Source organism: Anabrus simplex, chromosome 6 (genome assembly GCF_040414725.1).
Source record: "Anabrus simplex isolate iqAnaSimp1 chromosome 6, ASM4041472v1, whole genome shotgun sequence".
Classification (NCBI taxonomy): domain Eukaryota; kingdom Metazoa; phylum Arthropoda; class Insecta; order Orthoptera; family Tettigoniidae; genus Anabrus; species Anabrus simplex.
In genome coordinates this window covers 126,249,613-126,268,977 of record NC_090270.1, presented here as the reverse complement: position 1 = coordinate 126,268,977, position 19,365 = coordinate 126,249,613, and the positions used below count along the sequence as shown (strand labels likewise).

Here is a 19,365-nt window from a genome sequence, read left to right as displayed (position 1 = left end):
AGAGGTAAATGTTGTACCCATCTAGTATGTCACATTTTCCACCCAGAAATTATACTTTCAGACTAAACGCAGAAAGCCATAACAGTCTATAACGAAGACGTATGAGTGGATGTGTACAATGCATCGACCGCATATCACTTTTACTGAAGAAAAGGTCTACTGCGTCTTCATCTATCTATCTATCTATCTATCTATCTATCTATGTACTATTTATACTTTCCCGGTTACTTTATGAAGTTCAGTTGAATTTCGCCAGATAACTACTGTATAGTCTGCGTCAGTGGAGTTACTGAGGGTTATAAACTGAAAAATAATAAAGTCGTTCTGGTGAGATTTGTCTCAAAAATAACTTTCTCACCTTCATTCGTATATTATATTACCGTATGAGCAAAGATGGCTGGCTACTATAACGTTTAGACTACTAACACTTCCGAGTGTGATTCTTGATTTTTTTTTTTAAACTTCTCCGGTCTTGTGAGTCATTCTTCAACAAGCGTCATTATGAACTTGCGGGTTAGACTGACCCTACTAGGATAAAGCTAAACCAAACCCATGGCACTACAGCCCCTGAAGGGCCTTGGCCTAAAAAGCGACCGCTGCTCAGCCCTAAGGCCTGCAGACTGCGAGGTGTCGTGTGGTCAGCACGACTAATCATCTCGGCCTTTATTCTTGGCTTTCTACACCGGGCTAGGATAAAGCTACCATACGGAAAGGACCATGCAATTTTCTAGAATATGCACAATCTCTAGCGAGTGTGTGTCCACTTGTACCCTGCTTGATTCTGTGCAGCATTCCCATCCCGACTGTGCTTAACTATCCTCAAAACGTAAGACACACACCTTAGTGTCAACTATCAGTCACATATTCCGTACTGAGTCTGGTGCCGAGTAGTCGAAACATACATACCGCCCTATGTAGAAATGGACAAAAGTATTCATACCCCAACCCATCCAAAACAATATGCTTTAATGCTGGACCAATACGGAGTACATGTCAAAATTACAAACCCAAACGTATACCTTCTACATCAGTGTACATTAAAAAGCACAAAATAAACTGGAAGTAAATAACAGTACATAAAGCAACAAATTCGTACTCCTTGACACTACTTGTCTGGACATAAATATTCATGCCGTATCCCAGAAGAATTCACAACTCAATGAAGAAACAGATATTACCAACTTGATCAGTAGCGCGTTTGTTTGCCTTTCGTCTATATTATTTATTTTACCTGCTGGGCATTGAGAACACCAGTTTCCGTGTTTGTTCGGATGAAATGTTCCCCCATTCTTGTTGTAGTAACTGTTTCAAGTGTGCTTTACTTGTTATGTGGTGTTTTCTTAGTCTGGACTCCAATTCACTCCAAAGATGTTCTATAGGGTTGGTATCCGGCGATTGGGGAGGTGTTTTTAATGCGTGCGGCGTGTTGTGGAGTATCCACAATCGAACACTTTCCGCCGTATGTTTGGGGTCGTTGTGTTGGAAGTAAAACTCATTAGCAATCCCAAGCTCTTCGGCGTTTTTGCGAACGTTTTCTTTCAGGACGTTCAAATATTGAAATCTGTCCATAGTCCCCTCGATAAATACCAACTCCCCGACACCTGAAGCGACCATTGAGCCCTATACCATAAACCCACCCCCGCCGTGCTTCATAGTGGTAAACTGGTAACGAGGTTCTGCTCATCGAGCTCTGTGTTAGGGCGTCTGCACACTAAAATCCGTCCATCACTTCGGAAAATATTAAATTTACTCTTATCTGTAAACATCACTGTCGACCAAAACGCATTATCTTTCGCCACATATTCTTTTGCAAATTGCAGTCTCTTCCGTCGATTCATTTTCGTTATGTGCGGTTTCTTTCTTGGGACCCTAGATCGATACCCAGCACGATGAAGGACCCTCGTTACTGCTTTGTGTGACACTGAATGATGGAAATATTCTGCCAGCTGTGATGCTATTACCGAAGATATAGTGTGTGGTTGTTTTTTTAATCGTGGTTACTATGAACCTTTCTTCTCGTGCGGTCATCCAATTCTTTTCTTGCTTACAAGAACATTATAACCTTTTAACCTTTGTATGACGCTTTGCACAGTTCGTTTACTTCTTCCAATTATGTTTCCGATCTCGGAATACGATTTTCCTTGGCGGTGAAGACGTAGAATAAGTCGTCTCTCTCTCTCTCTTCAATAGACGTTTCCCTAGTTTTCCTCGCCATTGGACTAGTACCGTCTCTGACCAGTTGATCAGTCCGTCTATGTCTGCATCTACTACACAACTAACGCCACGGAACAACACAGGTTTCTGTTTACTCGTTCAAACCCCTTTCTTACACGTAAGGTATGAATACTTATGGCCAGACAATTAGTGTCATGGAGTACGCACGTGTTGCTTTGTTATGTACTGTTATTTACGTCCAGTTTATTTTGTGCTTTGTGATGACCACTGCAAGGGGCCTAAGACCATCAACGGTAATGTGGATATATACAATGATCATTAGACCGCTGATGGCCTATGCTGCAATCATCTGGTGGCAGAAAGTCAGTCCAGGAAAAGTCAGCAGTAGATTGCATAGCCTACAGAGAATGGCATGCATAGCCATAACTGGGGCAAAGAGAACTACGCCGACAGAAACCTTGAATAGTTTACTAGTTTGCCACTATGCAATTTCATAAAAGGACAGGCTAGGATGAGTTCATATAGACTGGCACAATCAGACTGCTGGAATGCACAAAGATCCGATCTAGGACACTGTAAAATTAACAGAGTAATAACAGAGGAAGTTCTACACATGTCTTCTGATCATATGATACCAAAGTACAACTTTGAGAAACCGTTCGAGACCCGGATAATAAAAAATAAAAAAAGAAGACTGGGATATCAAATGGAATACTGAAAAAGAAGATATAGTGTGGTGGACTGATGGCTCAAAGACTGTGGATGGCACAGAAGGAGGGATCAACGGGGGAAGACCTGAAGAGATCAATCCAGATGAGCCTGGGCAAACACACTAGTCTTTCAACCTGAAGTGATAGCTATCACAATACGTCTTGAAGAAAATCTGAAAAAGAACTATAGGAATAAGAACATGCTCATTTTTACGGACAGCCAAGCGGCCATTAAGGCCTTAGAAGCAGTCCGGATAATATCCAGAATTGACTGGTATTGCCATTCACTTCTCCTGAAGCTCTCAAAGTACAACACTGTCAAAATAATATGGGTACCAGGGCATGCAGGTATAGAAGGAAATGAAAAGGCAGATAAACTGGCCAGGAAAAAGGCAGGGACATATTTTATAGGCCCAGAACCTGTATGCGGGATTTCCTATGGACAAGCCCGACGCTACATAGGAAAATGGGTACAAAAGAAACAAATGGAGAACTGGAAAAATACTCCAGGATGCAGGCTTTCAAAGGAACTGATAAAAGGGCCAAACAAGAAGCATACTAAAGAACTGTTAAAACTCAGCAGAGAAAATATAAGACGGGTAGTAGGACTTGACAAGATACTGCCATCTGAAAAAACACCTACAAAGAATTGGAGTAATAAGAGAATATATACGGAGAAAATGCAATGAAGCAGAGGAATCAGTTGAACATATACTTTTCGAATGTGAGGCGCTGGGTAGAATCAGACTCTCCACTCTAGGACTACTAAGTGAAGAGAGAGAAAAAATCCAAGAATACCCCCAATAAGAACAACTTGCAGGTTTGTGAAGGGAGCCGGTATATCTAGGCGGGAATGAAGGAAAAACAGGGTAGCAAAAGATCTTAGAGGTCGACGCTAATTAGGAGCGATTATTTAGAGGTCTCATGAAGAAAAGAAAAAGAATGACCACTGTTGTACAAGGTATACGTTTGGGTTTGTAATTTTGACCTGTACTCCGTATTGGTCCAGCAATAAAGCATTCTGTATTGGATGGTTGGGGGTATGAATACTTTTGTCCATGTCTGTATACATCCATCAGTGAAGATAAAGTCCAACCAAACACGGTGCATTTCACAGGCAACCATGAGTCGATATACGGTGTACAGTACACCTTGCTCATCAGTGAACCTGTATTCCTTAAAACACTGGTATTGGGCATCGCAGGTTATTTAAGGCAGCCAATAAAACGCAGGGCCTGCTTTCACTTCACAGTTTTGTAGAACTAGCATCGCTGTATAATAAACAGCTGTACCGTAATGAATTGGTTGCATGACTTAAAACTTACAGGACGTAAAACGTAAACGACAGCTATCTCGCTGGTTTCCTCCATATGTCTACCACGAGATAAAGTAATAAAAACAGAGCTGACTCGAATTCGTGATATGTTCTATGTGAATATAGCTCTGCGGCGGCAACGCTGTAGCGACGATTCTTTTCTACATTTTGTATTACAACATGAAATTATCTTGGTTTTTGAAACAGACATAATTCTACTGTTAAGCACAACACACACGTCCAGTCTCCGAGCCAGTGATATTAACCAATGACAGTTAAAAGGGAACTGAACCAAAGGCAGCACGCTAACGATTTAGCCATGAGGCCGGATATAGTGACGCATTTTGGAACAAGCCTCCGAGGTGCTCACAACTCCCGACAGCTGAGCAATAATATGTCATAATATATTACCGGTATTGCGTACCTCATTTCTGTTAATAATCCATTAATGTACGAGCGTAGCATAATAAACGGAAACGCAAAAGTATCCGTCCGCTATGTTCTCGGTGATGTCTAACATCATAACATGCGGAAATACATGAATTGGCAGAGTTCTTGCTAGCAGTACACGCTTGTGGTGCAATATAAACAGCAGGTTCACAACTAGAATGCGTAAGGCAAGGGAAAACACACGTTGAACGGTAGTGAATTATCGAACTCCATGAAGAACATGCGCAACGACAAATTGCTGCAGTCGCTTAAGTGCGGCCAGAGTATTCGGGAGATCGTGGGTTCGAGCCCCACTGTCGGCAGCCCTGAAGATGGTTTTCCGTGGTTTCCCATTTTCACACCAGGCAAATGCTGGGGCTGTACCTTAAGGCCACGGACGCTTCCTTTCCAATCCTAGCCCTTTCCTGTCCCATCGTCGCCATAAGACCCATCTGTGTCGGTGCGACGTAAAGCCAATAGAAAAAAAAATTGCTGAAAAGACAGGAATACCACTATCAGCAGTAGAATGTATTATTCACACGTTCAAAACCACGTCGACTGTGATAAATAAACCAAGAGCAGGACGCCCTATGAACCTCACGAGATGAGAGACGTTTCTCGTCCTATACTGCGAGTAGGTGTAGAATCGTGAAGTGGGGCGACCATCTGCACCGATACTGTACAAGTGTTACACAGAGCTGGTATGAAAGGCGGTATAAGCAAAAAGAAATCCTGGATAAGTGCCGTAAATAGACTGAAGAAGTTGGAGTTTGCAAAACAATATGTTGGCAAACCACTTACTTTCGGGAAACGATCGTTATCGTTTTCTTATACTCCCGCAAAGCGCCGTGTGTGCAGAAAGAAAAAGGAACTCTACAGTAAAACATGAGGCTGACCCATCATCATAAGGGAGTGTATGTCGGAGGCTGGTGTAAGCAACTTGCACATAATACTTACACAATTGTTAAGATGGGATATTTGGACATTTTAAAGCAACATCTGAACCCCGTGTCGAAACTGGTGACTTACTTCCTAACAAATAAATAGAGCCCGGGTCGTTAAACACCGGCTGCTTTACAATACACCTTAAGCACTGCAAAATCCACTCCAGTCGCCAGATTTGAACTCCATAGAGCATTTATGGGCGGAACTTAAACAAATACTGCAGAAAGGGGGATAAATACGGAAGGCTACATGTTGAGAAGAGTGGGTTAAGGACGAGTTCGACAGCCGTAGTGGAAGGACGTGTTCCTCCCGCTCGCTCTCTCTCTCCTTGCCAGGCGCTCTGTACTTTCCCAGTACTAGTCAGGCAGCTGTACTTGTTAGTACATCTTCGAAAGAGCATTGTCTGAGCTGAGCACTTCTCAGTGCTCGCTCTTTCTCTTTCAGAGTTTGTTACAGGAGGACCAGGATGGACAACCAGGCGGATACGATGACGACCCAGGAACGGGCGGTGGCGATCGGGCACTTGCTCCGAGATCTCTTCACCGGCATGACACCGACACCGGAGAGCAACACGGAGCCGCAGACGCTGGAACCTGTGCCGGAGACCCCGGCACCCGAGCCGGAGCTGCCACAGGAGGACCCGGAGATCGAGGTGGAGACGGAGCCTTACAGGGACGGGTGTGACCCCCCTAACGGCTTCTTCTCCGAAGGCTACACCGACCCGGCGCACGAAGCGCTGCTCGTGTACTACAGGCCGGGGCGCCCTGTAACTTCTGAACGGGGCCTCGTCCTGGACAGAATGCGGCGCCCTCGCCGAGGAGGCAGGATCATCTCGACAACCATGGCCGTCGAGAGCTTCCTACCAGGAGGCCTCATCATCAGGCATCACGACCAGGAGCGGATGCGCGACGCAGAGAGGGAGCTTTCTTCTCTGTTCCAGGTCATCCGTCTACCAGGGAGGGACGGAGTGCCAGGGATGAACACCGGCGCAGTCAGGGCCGCGACGGAGACCAGGGAGACGCCGAGGAGGCTAAGGAATAGGGCGGTTAATACCGACCTAGTCCTGGCCACCCAGCCGGCGACCAGCGACGCCACCACGGAGGTGGGGCATGACGCCCCCTGGCGTCTCGACTGTGCGACTTCTGTGGAGGAGGACGCCCCCTGGCGTTCTGAGGTTGCTGTCCAGGCCCAGCCTGACAGCACGTCTGTCGAGCTGCAGACCTCGATGTGCGCCCCACAGGACAGGGAACGCAGTCAAGCGTTAGCAGCGACCGACGCCGCCGCCGCCAGCCAGGAGAAGGAAGAAGACGGCGACGCAGCGGAACCACCAGCTACCCTGGGGTCACCAGGCCGGGAGGAGGGCCACCAGGACGAGGCCTCTTCCCCCGCCGAGAAGCAACCCCCGGGAAGAAGAAGAAGAAGAAGACGACGACGCCGCACCAGGAAGCAGAAGGCGTCGCTGGCTCACCAGGAGAGGACCGCCAAGCCGCAACCCAGGACTGCTCCCAGGACAGCAGTTAACCGAAGAGCCAATCAGGAGAGGACCTCAGCGGGTAACGGCAGTCAGGTGAGAGTCAAACGTCCCCCTCAGCAGCTCTTGCAGTGTTTCCGCTGTCTGAGGTGGGGCCACCGTCAAGTTAGCTGTGGACTCCAAGTGAAGTGCAACCGCTGTGGTGGTGATCACCACTACACGGCCTGCGCAACACTTAAGGAGGCGCCGGTGTGCGCCAATTGCGCGGGGGGCCACCCGGCCTCCCACCGCAGTTGCCCAGTCTACAGGGCCATGGCGCGGGCAGAGAGGAGGGAGGCCCGGCGCCATGACCCACCCCATTCCAGGAGGCCCCCGCCTCTGCGGGCTTGGCCTCATTCTCCGGGATCGGAGACTGGGTACGAGGTACCCCAAAGAGGTGGAGTCGTGCGACAGGCCCTAGTGGTACTTGACGCATGGCTCCGCAGCCGGCAAGGACCGCGCTAGTCCCAGCAGTGCCCAGACGGACTGATCCCCAGGCGATGGAATGGCGAGGAATTGGTTTATGTTTTGTGCATGTTACCTGTTCCTAACTAACACAACCTCTGGTCTTTTTCCAGCCCACATCCTTGCATGTGCTATCACAAGATGTCAGGTTTTACATGTAGGCTCTTTCTTCTTTCTGCCTATGTGGTTTTTCCCTGACCCTTCAATACCATACCTTAACACTATCCAACCAACACAAACTTTGCCGTGGTAGGGAGTCTGACTCGGAAACCGGCAGATACTCCTTGTATCACTTCCCACTCTTCCCTGCTATCTCTTTCTTCTTCTTCTTCTTCTTAAAAAAAAAAAAAAAAAAAAATTGAGAAGAGTGGCAGAAAATAGGTGCAGAAATCATGGCAAAACTAGTTCTGTCCATGCCGGAGAGGCTTCAACTGGGTTGCCGGACAATTGCGGTCACTGAGATAAACTTGTGCCCACTCACAGAAATTCCCCAGTTGTCACAGGACATTTGCGGTCACTGCAGCAGGGGATGCCTCGCATTAGCTTAATCTCGGGGCGCTAACCTGCCTGAGCAACTGCTCGCTCCTTGCAGATCAACATTTTTAATTGAGTGCGAGTGAGAGTGTGTTTGTGTATTTCCTAAATTTCTCATTAAGCTTGAAAAGCGACTTAAGTATGATTATCTTGTACAAAGGAACTAAATTATAACGACGCTTAACTAAAAGCGACAAAAATAATTGACGAAGCTTTAGTTCAGCTGATTTTAAACATGCCAAATTTATTTCAGTACAATAACTACGCCAATCTAAAGCCTGGATAAAGTGTGATGGGAATCAGCATTTTTAAACATGTAATTTACTGTCGAACAAATTATTCTATGTACCGGTACTCGAATTTGGAGGTTGTGCCCCCCTCTGGGTCGGGGACGCAGACGAAGAATGCATCCACGGTATCCCCTGCCTATCGTAAGAGGCGACTAAATGGGGCCCAGGGCGCTCACAACTTGGGAGCGTGGGATGGCAGGATCGAACCTGCCAGTTGTGGCCAGAAGACCAGCGCCTCAACCGTGTGAGTCACTGAGTCTAATTCTTTCCCATCGCATTTTCTCCGAAAAATATGTTAGCGTGACGTTAGACTACCAGAAATAAATAAATACATAAATCAGTAAATAAATAAATGAAAATCCACAGCCTGATTCCAGTCATTTGACCGGGTCAGGGATGGAATGAATGAATGAAGCTCCCATCTAGCGGCGAGGATAGGAATTGTGCCGGCTGCCGAAGCCTGTCGCACTCCTCTGGGGTAATGATTAATGACTGACAGATGAAACCACGGAACCCAGCGGTGAGAGTCCGGTGCGCTGCCACCTAGTCACGGAGGCCAGTAAGTAAATAAATAAATAAATAAATAAATTTAATTAAGTAACGATGAATTAACTTTTGTTTTTCTAAAAATGAAGGACTGGTGCGGAATAAAACAGTGTTTTTTTTTTACCTTGGCCTACCTTTAATTATTCCACGATAAATAAATAGGAAACTTATTTTTTGAATTAGCCTCTGATGTTTGTATATAAAAATTCACTTTGTGGAGTAATTAGAGTTTAAATATCAAATATACAAGCTTGTGAAAAATTACAAAGCCTTGGAACAAAATCTTTAGGCCTACAAATAAAATTATTATTTTCTGTGTGTACTTCAAATTTTTTACTCATATTTCGTTTTTATATTAGCTAAATGATTGGCGTCAAGCTATTCGAATCAGAGGTTCTGGGTTCGATTCCAGGACGGGTCGGGGATTTTAATCGCATCTGGTTAACGCACTACACTAACAAATACCGCAGAAAATCGCCATAGTGAATGCATCCCTTCACACAGGGTTGAAATCAGGAAGGGTCTCCACACAGGGTTGAAATTAGGAAGGGTATCCGGGCAAAAAACAGGGCCAAGTCAACATGTGTACTACACCGTTCACACCGCCGGCGATAGGAAAACAACAGATAGGGAATATGCCACCTGGGCGACTGCCCCAAATGCAGATCAGTAGTGATTGTTTGATTGAATGATGATTTCGTTTTCGTGATGGTGGTGATTACTGTTTTTGTGAGAAATTAGAACGGTGCCACCATCCTCCTTTAAAAATAAACAGAAAAAATTCGAATAGGTCCGACTCCCTTTTAGGGAAAAAAGAAGGGAAAGGCCACGAAGGACGTGAAAATTTAAGACTCCTTGGGCTTGGCAATCATCGTACCGTGGGGGTCGGAAGAGAACAATAGCTGATCAAGAGAGGCCGGATATGAAATAGAATATATTTATTTATCATCTACAGAATTGTATGTTACCAAAAGGATAACATGACTTGTTCTTCTCCTTCAGACACACCCAGGTGACGATTTCATGTTGACCTTCCCTATACTTTCTGTACATATAACCAGTTGCCTTATTAGTGAATGTCAAATCCTTTACAGCACACAGCGGTAAATACTTACATCAGGAAATTTCGATATAGAATTGTGTTTGTGTCTGAAGGTATCATTCTCTAAACAATGCCGGCGAGAGAAAAAATAATGTTGATCTGCAAGGAGGGAGCAGTACATAGCTCTGGCAGGTTAGCGGGGATACCCGGAGATTAAGCTAATGAGACCCATCCCCTGCTGCAGTGACCGCAAATGTCCTGTAACAACTGGGGAATTTCTGTGAGTTGGCACAAGTTTATCTCAGTGACCGCAAATGTCCGTGATTTTGTGATGACCGCAATTGTCCGTGACCGCAAATGTCCGGACACCCTTCAACTGTCATGGCTGCCAATGGATAAATATAGTTACTTGCTTTACGTCCCACTAACTACTTTTACGGTTTTTTGGAGACGCCGAGGTGCCGGAATTTAGTCCAGAAGGAGTTCTTTTACGTGCCAGTAAATCTACCGACACTAGGCTGACGTATTTGAGCACCTTCAAATACTACAGGAATGAGTCAGGCTCGAACCTGCCAGTTAGGGTCAGAAGGCCAACGCCTCAACCGTCTGAGAAACTCAACCCGGCGCGGCCGATGGAAATTCGACTGGATACTGAATAATATTGCAGTATTTGTTCTGTAAGCCAATTGCGTGTGAGATACAAGTGGACGAACACTTCTGCTCCACTACCTGTCGGAAGAAGCCATTATTACAAAACATGTGTTATTTCATTATTGTATATAATCACGTTCTCATTCTCAATAAATCACTACTGATCTGCATTTAGGGCAGTCGCCCAGGTGGCAGATTTCTTATCTGTTGTTTTCCTAGCCTCTTCTTAAAATATTGCAAAGGAATTTATTGAACATTTCCCTTGGTAAGTTATTCCAATACCTAACTCTCCTTCCTATAAACGAATATTTGTCCCAATTTGTCCTCTTGAATTCCAACTTTATCTTCATATTGTGATCACTCCTACTTTTAAAGAAACCATAAAACTTATTCGTCTACTGACGTCATTCCACGCCATCTCTCCACTGACAGCACGGAACATACCGCTTAGTCGAGCACCTCGTCTCCTTTCTCCCAAGTTTTCCCAGCTCAAACTTTGCAACATTTTTGTAATGCTACTCTTTTGTCAGAAACCACCTAGAACAAATCGAGGAGCTTTTCTTTGCGATTTTTTTCAGTTCTTGAATCAAGTGATCCTGATGAGAGTCCCATACATGGAACCATACTCTAGTTGGGGTCTTACCAGAGACTTATATGTCCTCTCCTTTACATCCTTACTACAACCCCTAAATACCCTCATAACCATGTGCAGAGATCTGTACCCTTTATTTACAATTACATTTATGTGATTATCCCAATGAAGATCTTTCCTTATATTAACACCTAGGTACTTACAATGATCCCCAAAAGGAACCTTCACCACATCAACTCAGTAATTAAAACAGGGAGGACTTTCCCTATTTGTGAAACTCAAAACCTGACATTTAACACCATTTATCATCATACCATTGCCTACTGTCCACCTCGCAACATTATCGAGGTCATTTTGGAGTAGCTCACAATCTTGTAACATTTATTACTCTGTACAGAATTACATCACCTGCAAAAAGCCTCATCTCTGATTCCACTTCTTTATACTTATTGATATATATATATATAAGAAAACATAATAAAGGTCCAATAATACTGCCTTGAGGAATTCCCCTCTTAATTATTACAGAGTCAGATAAAGCTTTGCCTACTCTAATTCTCTGAGTATAGCCACCCATTCAGTCACTCTTGTCTAGTCCAATTGCACTCATTCTTGCCAGTAGTCTCCCATAATCTATCCTATCAAACGCCTTAGAGAGGTCAATCGCGATACAGTCCATTTGACCTCCTGAATCCAGGATATCCGCTTTAACTTGCTGGAATCCTACAAGTTGAGCTTCAGTTGAATAACCTTTCCCAAACCAAACTGCCTTCTATCAAACCAGTTATTAATTTTGCAAACATGTCTAACAATCAGAAAGAATGCTTTCCCAAAGCTTACATCCAATGCATGTGAAACTAACTGGCCCGTCATTTTCAGCATTATGTCTATCACCCTTTCCTTTATATAAAGGGGCTACTATAGCAACTCTCCATTAATTTGGTATAGCTGCTCCATGCAAATGATAAGCAAATATGTACTTCAGATACGGTACTAGGTATATGCCAACCCATTGTCTTTAGTATATCCTCCGAAACCTTATCAATTCCAGCTGCTTTTCTGGTTTTCAACTTGTATTCCCCTAATTTTTGAACTGTGTATTTAAAAATATTCACCCCTTGAAAAGTATTCATTCCTCCATTACTGTTCGACGTACAAAATCAAAATTTCACTGGTTGGTCGCTTTTACATCCTAGATCTAGATGTTAAGTAAGATAGGGTTTAAAACATTCAAATTATTCCGTATGGGTTTCAAAAGAGTGTTAAATCATAAAATAAATCAATCATTCCCCCAAAACCGTCTGACGTACAAACGGAGGGTGTATTTTACAGGCTCAGCTGACAGTGGACTCTCCAAAATGTAAAACTTTGAATAATAACTTTCAGTTTAAAACCATAGCAAAGCACGGGTATCTTGATATAGCTCATTCCACATTAAGAATACAGCACTGTTCTTACGGACCTACAAGGAGTCAACACACCCCCTCTGAGGCACCCGTGGCGTCTCCAAAGACCGTAAAAGTAGTTAGTGGGACGTAAAGCAATTAATATTATTATTGAGGCACCCATAATTCCTCGTAATTAAGGGATATTATACTGTACTTTGTAATGTATTATGAAAGATAGATAAAAAGGATGAGGCATTTTTTTCATGTGGTCATTTATACTAACTTCTTGATTATACTCATCGATACGGTCATGAAATGGACAACTTGTAATATTGAGTGAGTTATGTGATAAGCCTACGTGTGTGATTTCTTTATTTAACAGTAATACTGTGATGTTTTGTACAGTCATCTACAGTATGTATTTGTTGCATCTGTTGCCTGGAGAAATTTATTAAATGTAATTAAATGCATACTTCACCCCTCGAGCCCACAAAAATTGTCTATTTTCTCTCCCCCGATTTGCCTTACACTTCAATGCTGAGGTTTTTTACGTGCCGTAGTTTACCTTTAATTCTGTACAAACCAAAAATAATCCCTGTAAACCCCTCGTCCCCTTCAGTTCATAAAAATATTTGTGGCTTTGTTTCTTCCGCTTTTTGCCTTGAACTTAAATACTGAATTTCACTAATTTATGTGCTGCCGTTTTCCTGTGATGGTGTTGAGCATAGCCACTCTATATAGCAACCCTGTTGTCAAAAGAGCAATACTGTTTTCGTAACGTGGAATGGCTTATAGTGCTGTATAAAATGGAAAAAATTGAACGCCACAATGAAAGCCGTACACTGCATAATACATGTCCTCATTAGATTGTCAGGCATGTCATGTCTGGCTCTCACATTCTGAACCATGCGTGCATTTGTTATGTGCATGAATGCAAGCATTACATTCAAGTGAACTTCCGCAGATCAACATCAAAAGGGAAAGAGGTCAGACGTCTCTGGTGCTGATGAAGCTGTTAATTTTACATTACCAAAGGCATAAATCTCTGTGTGATCTGAAAAATTGTGAACCGCAGTAATTCTACTGTGCAAAATATCATTAATCGCTTTCATCATTACCGCACGATAGAGAACAAAGTGAAATGTAGTTCCAAAAGAATATTCATTGCGTCAGATTTTTTTCGTGCGGCTATTTCTAGCCGAGTGCAGCCCTTGTAAGACAGACCCTCCGATGACGGTGGGCAGCATCTGCTATGTGCAGGTAACTGCGTGTTATTGTGGCGGAGGGTAGTAAGTGTGGTGTGCGAGTTACATGGATGTTGGGAACAGCACAAACACCCAGTCCCCGAGCCAGGAGAATTTAACTATTTAAGGTTAAAATCTCCAACCCGGCCGGGAATCGAACCCGGAACCTCTGGACCAAAGGCCAGCATGCTAACCATTTAGCCATGCAGCCGGACATTGCATCAGATGAGCGATGGATTCAACATCAAATAAAGAAGAATCCCATGTTAAACACACCAAAATTTGGCAGGGAAACAGAAGTCGCATTGAAGAAAAGAGCCCACCCAGAAACCGTGAGGAGAGTCCTTCGTAGAGAGGATTTCAATGGTCGAGTACCGTCCAATAAACTGTACAACAGCTAGATGAATAAACGTCTCTGGTTTCAATATGCCATAGATCACACTGATAGATCATTTGACTGTTGGAAAACTAATATTTACCGACGACAGTAAATTCAGTGTGTTTGCACCGGATGGGCAGGTCAATATGTGGGGTAAGCCAACATGGAGCTTCCAGGAAAAGAAAAAAAAAACACCTTCGGCCGATGGTGAAATACGGGGGTAGGTGCGATGGTATGAGATTGTCTGGCGGCTTCGGATGGTAGGAAACTCCATTTCATGGATCAGGATGTGTATTTTGACATATTATGGAAATAACAGACACCGAGCACAGAGAAATTAGACTTGCGGGTTTGTTTCACATTCTTTTTTTTTTTTTTGCTATTTGTTTTACGTCGCACCGACACAGATAGGTCTTTTGGCGACGATGGGATAGGAAAGGCCTAGGAAGTGGAAGGAAGCGGCCGTGGCCTTAATTAAGGTACGCCGGGCTGAGTGGCTCAGACGGTTAAGGCGCTGGCCTTCTAACCCCAACTTGGCAGGTTCGATCCTGGCTCAGTCCGGTGGTATTTGAAGGTGCTCAAATACGACAGCCCCGTGTCGGTAGATTTACTGGCACGTAAAAGAACTCCTGCGGGACTAAATTCCGGCACCTCGGCGTCTCCGAAGACCTTAAAAAGTAGTTAGTGGGACGTAAAGCAAATAACATTATTATTATTATTAATTAAGGTACAGCCCCGGCATTTGCCTGGTGTGAAAATGGGAAACCACGGAAAACCATTTTCAGGGCTGCCGACAGTGGGGTTTCACATTCTACCAGGACAACAACCCAAAATATAAATCCCCGTAAAGTACGTCCATCTGTGGATGGGGGCGGTAGAATAACATCAAATAACACCCACGATATCCCCTGCCTGTCGTACGAGGCAACTAAAAGGGCCCAGGACCTCTTAAATAGGGAGCGTGGGTTGGCGACTATGGGGCCATTAGCCGAGTCCCGACATCGCCTCCACTTGTGCCAGGCTCCTCGCTTTCATATATTCTAACCGTCCTCCCTTGGCCAACTCTTGTTCTTTTTCGACCGCGATGGTATCACATATGGAGATCTGCGGAGCCTTTCATTTTCATGCCCTTCGTGGCCCTTGCTTTCATTTTTTGAAGTGTCGAACCCCTTCCACTTTTTCTCTGATTAGTGTTATACAGAGGATGGTTGACTACTTGCACTTTCTCTTAAAACAGTAATCAACACCACCACCAACGCAAGGTACGCATGTAGTTACACTTGAATTGCTTCCATGTACTCAAAACTTCTCCACAGTCTCCAGGCATCAACGTGATAGAAAGTTTGGGGAGTGTCTTAAAAGAAAACATTAGCAAACACCCCATATATCTAATCGGAATTACCTTAAAAGTACTCTTCAGACGGAATGGCATAAGACTGACTCCTCTTATTGTGAAAGGTTGGTTCGATCTATGCCAGACAGGATTGAGGAAATGAAAAAGAAAGATGGCCTCCACAATAGGGAGATACTACTTGATCACACATGCCCTTCAACGACAGAAAATATTCAGACTGTAATATTTTCATTGTGGTTTAAAACTTGACCTAAGAATGTGAGTACTTTTTGTTAAGCTGTTTGCTGTTTTTTTTTTTTTTTAACTTGAATCACTGTACATTTAAACATGTTATTACTATTAGGGATCAATGTTCCCTCTATCGAGGACTCTTTGAAAGGAGATTTTACTCTGTGGTTTTGTATACTCTGTTGTTCACTCTGTGGACTCAGCTGTGTCCGTCTCTCAATGTGTGTGTCAGTTTGATGTGTGTAACAGTTAAAAGTCAATCGTAGATGTTACAAGATATAGTAAGCTGGTGTACTTGAGTTGATTAGTACAGTTATACAGTATGACTTGTGATGTTGAATAAACCAGTATTTTAACTAAACATGTGGCATCGTGGTTATGTTACTCCTCGCATAGCCCAATAGAAAGTTCGCCTACAAGGTTATGGGCCCAGATCGCCAGTCTACCCCGTATGATCCAGATCATCAGTCTGCTACTGAAATATCCAGAGCGTTCCTGAACTATCCAGAAGTTTCCAGAAGATCGACAGAGCTACAAGGTTCCAGAAAGTTCCAGCGCGTTGTTTTTTGGTGTGCTTGCATAAATAGTGAATGTTAATCAGAGACAATAGCGATGAATGAAATGTAACACATTCAGCAGTTTTCGGGTGCAGATTTTGGGAACTGGTCGTTTAGAATGAAGAGTATTACGTCAAGCTGAAGTGTTAGAAGCTATCGAAGTAGCTGATTTTGCAACAAAAACAGAAAATGCCAATATGGAAGCAAAAGCCCAGGCGTTACTCATTGCTAGTGTACGTAATAGTCATCTTAATTTTCTGAAACAGCATAATTCAGCTTATGTAATGTTCAAGAGTTTAGAAAATAATTTTAAAAGTAAATGGGCAAGAAGTCACATTTGAGGAGACTTTTGAATGAAACTACATATGGTTGTAGTTCATTAGCAGAACATATTATGAAATTGGAGGACTATTTCTCACAATTGAAGGATGCTGATAGTTATCTGAGCATGACAAAATAAATTATCTGTTAGTTTCAATGCTTCGTAGTTATGATTCAGTGGTGACAGCTCTGAAAACTCAACCAAACTTAACATTAGACTTTGTGAAAAATCATGTTAGGAGAAGAAAAACAGAAGAAACTTCAAAATTCTGTTACCAGAAGTGATCACATTTTTGTGTGCTTTCAATGTGGTAAACCAGGTCATAAAAAATACCAGTGTAGAGAACATTCCAATTCTTCATCTGAAAGCTTCTGCAGAGGAAGAGGATCTTCAAGGTCAAGAGGACATGGTCGAGCACATTCTCATACTCCAGTTTACACGAGCCGTGGAAATACTTCATGGAAAATGGACAGCAGAGGAAATAATGTCAACACTGAGGAAGATTGCAAAGTGACATTTTATGCAGATGATGAAAATGAAGTTCGAAGTGAAAGTGAGTTAGGGCAAAGTTTAAATTCATGTAACTCTGATAACATTGTGTGAAATGTACAGGAAAAATTAAGCAAGTTAATGCCGATAGTGATCTTGTTTGGTGTGTGGATTCAGGTTGTTCTGATCATTTTGTGCCTGAATTAAACATTTTTGATAGCTATATGAAATCAAGACTTCCAAAAAAGATGCTATTTGCTTTACGCCACACCGACACAGATATGTCTTATGGCAATGATGGGATAGGAAAGGCCTAGGAATGGGAAGGAAGCGGCCGTGGCCTTAATTAAGGAACAGCCCCAGCATTTGCCTGGTGTGAAAATGGGAAACCATGGAAAACCATCTTCAGGGCTGCCGACAGTGGGGTTCGAACCCACTATCTCCCGATTACTGGATACTGGCCGCACTTAAACGACTGCAGCTATCGAGCTTGGTCCAAAGAAGATGAGTGTAGCCAAAAATGGCATAAACACTGAGGCAATTGGTATAGGGAATATTCATGCTGTTCCTCGTATTATTGAAAATGTGTATTATGTACCAGAACTCTGAAAAAAGTCTTGTCAGTTACAAGATGTAGTAAGCTGGTGTACTTTATGAGTGGATTTGTACAGTTATATAGTTTGACTTCTTGTGATGTTGAATAAACCAGTATTTGAACTAAATATGTGGTGTCGTGGTTATGTTACTCCTTGCATAGCCCTATAGAAAGTTCACCTATAACTACTAGTATGCTTTCCTTCCAATACATAAAATTTTCTTTATCCAGCATGAAAAAATGCAATGAAAGGGCACTCACCTTGCAACATGGACCGGTAAGCAGTGTCCGTGATGGCGAATACGTGTGGTGGGACCTCGTGACGTTTGATTCCCTTGTAACGCTCCATAATTTTCTCAGTGTAGATGGGCAACCGCTTATATGGATTTACTACCACGCAGAACAGTCCTGAGTAAGTCTGCAACAGAGACAATATATTTTTCAATGACAACTGAAATAGCAGCATAACATGTCTCACACACTATTATTGCAGATAAACTGACAAAATGCAAAATAACATTAATTAGACACCGTACAGTATGCACAAAACAAAGGCACAATGTTGGCAACGAAATGCAATAGTGAAATAAGGAAGTTTACAGCAAAAGTAATCATTGAAAACAAGGCATTTACATAATAGTGGAAGATAAGATCTAAAGTTTGACGAAGTTCTTGACATTGGCTGACAAAAGTATTCAAACATAAATGTTTTTATTAGTTCTATCATTGTCTTAACGATGCAGAAAAAGTATACATGCACAGAAATAAACTTGAGTCTTCAATTAAACATATAAAGTCATGAAAAGCACCTGAACCTTATTTCTACTACAAGAAAGAAAGAAAATAGTTCTTTAATATCTGGACATAAGTATTCAAACAGGAACAACTAGTATTTAGTTATCATCCCTTTTCTTTGAATTGCTGCCATGAGTCTTTTGGGCATTGAATGCACATGTTTTTTGGCGACTGCAGAGACCATATTTTATTTCTCCACTGTTTGAAGAAGTTCTTTCAGATGATCCTTACTTCTGACGTGATGTTTCCTTACACGCTCCTCAAGTTCATTCCAGATGTTCTCTCTAGGATTTAAATCTGCCGATTGCGGCGACGTCTTCGAAGTGTGAGGAAGATTGCCGACGATCCAAAGCTTTACAATTTCAGCAGTATGCTTTGGATCATTGTCCTGCTGGAAGTAATTATCATTTCCTAGTCCCAGCATCTCTGCACTCTTCTTAAGATTGTTTTCAAGAATTCTCTTGTATTCAAAATTGTCCATGATCCCATCTATGAACACCAGTTCCCCAAAGCCAGATGAAGCCATACAACCCCACACCATAACGCTACTACCTCCATGTTTCACTGTACCTACCATGTTCGTAGGTTCACATTCTGTATTTAGTAGACTCCACACTTTAAGCCCGTCCATCACACTTGCATAGGCACAATTTGCTCTCATCCGAACAGAGAACGTGGTCCCAGAATTCTGTCTGTTTGACCACATACTGTTCAGCAAAGTCTACATGCTTTTTCTGATTCACACGATTGACATACACTTGCATCCTAGGCACACAGGTTTTGTAACCAGCACTATTTAAAACCTGTTCA

The 19,365-nt window shown here is 43.0% G+C and overlaps 1 protein-coding gene across 3 annotated transcripts in view; it reads right to left on the bottom strand.

Annotated features, from left to right (window-relative positions):
• The window catches only part of zip (myosin heavy chain 10), a 458,974-nt gene that overhangs the window by 289,780 nt on the left and 149,829 nt on the right, over positions 1-19,365 (bottom strand). For all 3 annotated transcript variants that reach the window (XR_010860546.2, XM_067149903.2, XM_067149904.2), the window contains exon 2: positions 18,022-18,178. Coding sequence is in view for 2 of the 3 variants with exons in the window: in XM_067149903.2 (XP_067006004.1) it covers positions 18,022-18,178 (157 nt within the window). In the remaining variant the exon portion in view is untranslated. The remainder of the gene's footprint in view (positions 1-18,021; positions 18,179-19,365) is intronic.